General features: G+C 38.8%; 1 protein-coding gene across 1 annotated transcript in view; it reads left to right on the forward strand.

The window, feature by feature from the left end:
* Window positions 1-287: 287 nt before the first annotated feature.
* Window positions 288-7000, forward strand: part of LOC107044535 (tumor susceptibility gene 101 protein) — a 92218-nt gene continuing 85505 nt past the window's right edge. Inside the window, exons 1-3 of the mRNA XM_015266451.2 lie at window positions 288-767; window positions 849-1012; window positions 1093-1204. Coding sequence (XP_015121937.1) covers window positions 563-767; window positions 849-1012; window positions 1093-1204 — 481 coding nt within the window. The 5' untranslated portion in view covers window positions 288-562. The remainder of the gene's footprint in view (window positions 768-848; window positions 1013-1092; window positions 1205-7000) is intronic.

Genomic DNA, 7000 nt, shown 5'->3' on the forward strand with positions numbered 1-7000 from the left:
GGTTTCAGGTGAATACACGAAGAAGGAAAAGACTTTTAGATCATTAGATTCTTCATTCATTATACAATTGATTATAATATGTTCGATTTTACATTCCTGACAATTATTACAAAATGCGAGGAGCAACTGTATTGAGAACCCACTTCCCGTTATCGATAAATTTATACTCGGGCCCTACCATACCAACAGTTCCGTACGCTCCATCGTAGTCCATGCGCCACCGCTACGAATTTTGCTGTTGAACACTTTACATTGGCCCTGCTGATCTTCCCTATAATCTCTGATAAACCATCACAACAATTTTGTCATTTTTAATTCTAATTCTGATTGCTCAATGCCAGTATCGATTGTCCCCAAGGAAAACCACTTGCACATAAATGATTTGTAGTGAATTGTTTAATTTTTAAAATTTCACTCAACTGTGGTTCTATTCTTACACTTCTTCGATTGCGAGCGATCCAAACTTATTAAAACTGATAACTCAAAAAGTTGAAAATTCAGTGAGCAACCAATAAAATTTCATCAATCTTCGAAACTTCATTTGTAACGTCTGTAAGGTTAAATGGTAAAAATGAATCATATGGATGAGGCGAAGCTGAAACAATGTCTCTTGAAGTATCAGAATCCTGAAGTCACAAGAAGGGAGATTCTAAATGTGATGAAGGAGTATAAGAGTTTGCATGGTAACAGTGAGAGCTTTGTTTTTAATGATGGATCGTGTCAAGAGCTGTTCAATCTTCAGGGAACAATACCAGTTATGTTTAAAGGTACAGAATCAGTTCAACATTAATTTCGTCCATTTAATTATTCTTTTTTTTTTCGTCCATCCTGTTGTCTTAATATCTTAGGTTCCGTGTACAACATTCCTATCTGTATTTGGCTGATGGATACACACCCAAACAATGCACCGATGTGCTATGTAAGACCAACAGCAGATATGACAATCAAAGTCAGTATGTATGTGGATCACAATGGGAAAATTTATCTTCCTTATTTACACGATTGGGTGCCTGTAAGAATTTTTCAACTTACTCGTCATGATCAATATCAACAAATAAATTTTTGTGAATCTCAGTTTTTCAAACTTTTCAGCATTCTTCAGACTTGCTTGGTTTAATCCAAGTAATGATTGTTACATTTGGCGAACATCCGCCAGTTTTCGCAAAGAGAAGTACTCAAGCTACCCCTTATCCTGCTCAACCTTGTAAGTATGAATATTATGCAATTAAAAAAAAATTACCTACCTCAGGGAATTTTTTGTTTTTTTGAATGTTATGAAACGTTGAGATACAATGGTTTTAGTAAAAGTCTCTGTGTACATCCGTATGTGCGTGCATAATTCGGAAAATTTTCTTATAAATCGTCGCAAAACAAGTAGGATTTCGAGCCTATTATTATTAATCTTTTGCTTCCGAATGGAAACCTTGTATTTGACCAATTTTTCGTTTTTCTTATTTTGATGGCAAATTATAGAGAATTACCACTCCATACCATTTGCCATTTGCCAAACTAGTCGATACAGGGTCGAAAAGTGTCGGATATCGACAAGATTTCATGTTATTATCGTGTCGTGATCTGTCCCAATTAAAATTAAATATTGATTAATTGAATTCACCTTGTATAAATCAGCCATTGAAAGATTAAAAAAGTACTAATATTATCATTTCTATGAGACGAAAATGGGAAAAAAACGGATCAGTTCATTGGTTCTCAAGATGCTTTCTCGTCCATGTTCCAAATCGCTCACCCATCCTTTTACTAACTTGACTCGCTGCTGCATACTCGCAGTGATCGCAAAATGTCCCGGTATCTTCTGAGCTGTGCAGCTGCTCGTGTTAAGATGATTTTTTTGTCGAGTTTATGTGGGCAATTAATGAGAGGCGAACAATGGGGCAATACGGGATTGCGAGAATGGAGGGGAGAGGATCGGGAAAAGGAGAATGAAATGGGCAATGGTGTGAAACAGACTGAATAATAGAGGACTGAACAGACAGTGGATAGATTAGGCAGTGGGGTAAAATAGGAAGAATTGCGAGTGACTTGTGCAGCGAGATAAAATAGGACAGCGGGATAAGTTAGACAGCGGGGCAAATCAAGATACTGGAATATCGGGCTAAATTAAGCAGTGGAGTAAAATGGTATACGAGGTAACATGGTATCGGGATGAATTAGGCTGAGGTAAAGCGGGATATCGGAGTAAATTGAGCACTGGAGTAAAATGGAATATTGGGGTTAATTAGACAATGAGGTGAAATGGAAAATCAAGATACTTTGGATCCTATCGTAAAATAGTGGGATGAAACGGTATACCGGAGTCATTTTGGCATTGCGGTTATACAGCACTACGTACAAAAAAGTCCATGGCCATTGCCATGAGTTTGCCATGGCATTGCAATGGCGATCTCATGGCCATTGCCATGGTCTTTTAGCCGCTTGCCATGGCATTGCCATAGCGTTGCCATGGAGCATTGGCCATGGCCGTCGCCATGGAATTGCCATAGAGTATTGGCCACAGCCAGTACCATAGATTGTTACCATGGCCGGCGATCTGGGGGATTGCCATTGCCTGTTATCTTGGAGGATCGCCATAGCGTTACCATAGGGGATTACCATAGGTTTGCCATAGGGGACTGTCATAACATTGCCTATAAGGTTACCATGGGGTTTTTACGGGGCATTGTAATAGGGTTGCCTATAGAGTTTTCATGGAGGATTACCATAGGTTTGCCATGGCAGATTGCCATAGCGTTGCCTGTAAGGTTGGCATGGGGGATTGCCATAGGGTTGCCATGGAGGATTGTCATAGGATTGCTATAGAGTTTTTATGGAGGATTGCCATAGTGTTGCTTGTACGGTTGTCATGGGGGATTGCTATGGGGACTCGGCATAAGATTATGCCAAGCCCCCATAAAAAAAAACCCTAAGGCAAGCCGTCTACGGCAACCCTATAGAAATCTTTCATAAAAAGCGACCCGATAGGAATCCTCCATAACAACCCTATGGCGAGCGCCCATGGCAACCTTATTGAAATCCTCTATGATAAACCTATAGGTTTGCTACAGGTCGCCAGATTTGCTAGAGGAGCAAATCTATCTATAGGTTTGCTCCTAATTAATAAATAAATAAAAATGGAAAACTTTCGAAAATGTATCTGTTCAATCCAATACTTTCTTAAAGAAATGTATTGTGACACCGCAAATTTTTTTTCGAAAAAAAATTATTCATAATAAAATGTGAAAATTTATTTATATTTTCTATTGTTAATTGTTCAATCGCAATCAAGCAACATTTCTCCGAAAAAAACAATGCTCACACCTCCATGACGTGCATATCTGCTAAATTATAGAATAATGCTATGAACCGATTTGCGGGGAAAAGTACACTTTTTTGTTTATAAAAAAATTTATAACTCGATAACTTCTGGGATGAACCTTACAAAGAAAAACTGGAGGTCCTAGGAGAGTTGTGCCACATCATAACTTTTTCAGAATTTTGGAAGTGGGAGGACATGCTTTTTGTTAAACAACTAACTTTGTTGTTAAAAAAACCATAAAAATTGACTTTTTTTCAACCAGATATTTTTTTTATGAAAAAGACTTTCTTTTCTGACAAAAAATTACTGATCTATTTTTCCTCTAACACGCATATTTCTCAAAATTAAAAATGTTTTTCGAAAGGCATTCTTAACAGCTTTAAAATTTTGACTTGCCATAACTTTTTCAAAAAAATTTGTTTTTCACTTTTTTTCAGAAATTGGCTTATCGCGGGCTCCTTTACGATATAGCAAATTGTGGTGAAGAAAATACACGCATTTTTTTTTATCGAAATAGCATAGAATGTCCCATATAGGGTGTCCCGCAACCGATCACTTTCCTCGGAAGGTATTGTAGAGGATGAAATTTGGGATCGAAAGTTCCCCTTCGGTTTTTCGATCAGACCATTTTTTTTTGGTTTTTCATTTCTTAACTTTGTCTGACTTTTTATTTTTAAACATTCTGTTACTACTTATTCCAGGGCCGAAAAATATTTTTTTAAAGGGTTCATATTTTTTGTAAAAAAAACGCGTTTTTTTTATGTAGTACATCGATACGTAGCCACCACACCCCTTCCAGCCCATTAGCACCGCGAATTAATTTGCAAAAAGATAAAATCACGAAACCGAAGAATTTTCTTTCCTTTATTTTTGGGTTTTTCTCATGACTACGATTAGGTCTATTAATTGGGGTCCCTCGCGACCCTAATCATTTTCGATGAAGAAAGGGAATTATGCAATAAATTATATTCTTTAGTTTTTCGTCAGGAAATCCTTTTCATGTGCTTTATTAAGCCTCTCACCCATCTATCATTTTCAGAATCATTTTCAAAAACAGGAATGGTAAACACGAAACCCTAATTTTTATTTTTTCTTCGGCTTTTGGAAATAATTTTGGTAGCGTGGGGATAAAATGGGGAGTTTGTGAGTTGATGGGAGGATAGATGGATAACGCTTCTGGTTACCGACATGGAAAAAAATGAAAAACAAAGAAAAAAGAAATAATTTTAACGTTAATTTCCTTTTTGGCTTTTGGGAATGATTTTGGAAGCGCAGCGATAAAGATGGGGAGTTCGTGAGTTGATGAATTGATAGATGGATGACGTGTCTGAATACTGACATAAAAAAAAAACAAAAAAACGAAGAAAACAAAATAATAATCCCTATATTGATTTCTTTTTTGGCTTTTGGAAACGATTTTGGACGTGCGGCGATAAAGATGGGGAGTCTGTGAGTAGATGGGAGGATCGATCGATAACGTGTCTGATTACCGACATGAAAAAAAAAGAAAAACAAAGAAAAAAAATAATAATTCCAATTTTTATTTCTTTTTTCGTTTTTAGGATTGATTTTGAACGCATGGAGATAAAGATGGGCAGCTTGTGAGTTGATGGGAGGGTAGATGCGGACATGAAAAAAAGCGAAAAACAAAGAGAAAAAAAAGATAATTCCAATTTTAATTTCTTTTTTTGCTTTTGGAAATGATTTTGGATGCGCGGCGATAATGATGGGGAGTTTCTGAGTCGTTAGGAGGATAGATGGATGACGTGTCTGATTAGCAATATGAGAAAAAAGCGAAAAACAAAAAAAAAACATGATAATTCCAATTTTAATTTTTTTTTTGGCATTTGGAAATCATTTTGGATGCGCGGCGATAAAGATGGGGAGTTTGTGAGTCGATGGGAGGATCGATGGATAACGTGTCTTATTATCGACATGAGAAAAAAAGCGAAAAACAAAGAAAAAAAGAGTCGAGGGTCATGAGGGTCACTTGGGGGAGAGTCAAGTGTCACGAGGGTCACTTGAGGGGAGAGTGAAGCGTCACGAGGGTCACTTGAGAGGAGAGTGGAGCATCACGAGGGTTACTTGAGGTGAGTCGAGGGTCATGAGGGTCACTTGGGGGAGAGTCGAGGGTCATGAGGGTCACTTGGGGGGAGAGTCGAGGGTCATGAGGGTCACTTGAGGGAAGAGTGAAGCGTTACGAGGGTCACTTGGGGGTGAGTCGAGGGTCACGAGGGTTCGTTGGGGGAGAATCAAGGGTCATGAGAGTCACTTGGGGGACAGTCGAGGGTCATGAGGGTCACTTGGGGGAGAGTCGAGGGTCTTGAGGGGCGCTTAGGGGAGAGTCAAGCATCACGAGGGTCAGTTGAGGGAAGAGTGAAGCGTCACGAGGGTCAGTTGGGGGTGAGTCGAGGGTCATGAGGGTCACTTGGGGGAGAATCGAGGATCATGAGGGTCACTTGGGGGAGTTTGTGAGTCGACGGGAGGGTACATGGATGACGTGTCTGATTACCGACATAAAAAAAGCGAAAAACGAAGAAAACNGTCGAGGGTCATGAGGGTCACTTGGGGGAGAGTCGAGGGTCTTGAGGGGCGCTTAGGGGAGAGTCAAGCATCACGAGGGTCAGTTGAGAGAAGAGTGAAGCGTCACGAGGGTCAGNGGGGCGCTTAGGGGAGAGTCAAGCATCACGAGGGTCAGTTGAGGGAAGAGTGAAGCGTCACGAGGGTCAGTTGGGGGTGAGTCGAGGGTCATGAGGGTCACTTGGGGGAGAATCGAGGATCATGAGGGTCACTTGGGGGAGTTTGTGAGTCGACGGGAGGGTACATGGATGACGTGTCTGATTACCGACATAAAAAAAGCGAAAAACGAAGAAAACAAAATTCTAATTTTGATTTCTTTTTTCGCTTTTGGTAATGATTTTGAACGCGTAGAGATAATGATGGGGAATTTCTCAGTCGTTGAGAAGATAGATGCATGACGTGTCTGATTACCAATATGAAAAACAGGCGAAAAACAAAGAAATTAATTGCAATTTTAATTTCTTTTTTCGCTTCCGGAAATGATTTTGGAAGATAGTCCATACAGACTATCCAGTCCAGAAGATTTTATAGTTGGATTATATGTTTTTGAAGGTGCTGATTCTGAATATGAAGTCCGTTTTTGCCAAAGCAGGTGCCTTCCATTTGTTCATAACAATTTAATTGTTTAAAAGGAGATATTGCAAAAACTGTCGGAGATACAAAAGAAGTTGACGAACAAAAATTGTTCGTCATTTTAAAATACGGATTTTTTGTTATATTACTTTTTTCGATAACTACTACGGATGAAAAGATATTTGAGGCAAGAGTGGAACGAGTGGTACTTTAGCGCGGGTGCACAGCCCGAGCGAACTCCGATGCGTTTTGTCGAAAACTCGAAGAAGATAGAAAAAATTGTTTCAAATAAAAAAGATTTGTCATGAAATGCTGCATCAGATAAGTTTTGTGACATTTTTTGCTACTCATAATAGTTTATGAAATATTTACATTTTCGCGCTGCATAACGGGGAAAATTGATGATCCGGTCAACTTTCAACAGCAATTATCTCATAAACTATTGGGATTAGGGGAATTAGTTTATCCACAAAATTTATGCATCATCAAACGAAGAACATTTTTTGTATGAATTTTTTTTCTCTATCTTTTTTT

This window comes from Diachasma alloeum, unplaced genomic scaffold (genome assembly GCF_001412515.2).
Source record: "Diachasma alloeum isolate Michigan unplaced genomic scaffold, Dall2.0 Dall_scaffold_00758, whole genome shotgun sequence".
NCBI lineage: Eukaryota > Metazoa > Arthropoda > Insecta > Hymenoptera > Braconidae > Diachasma > Diachasma alloeum.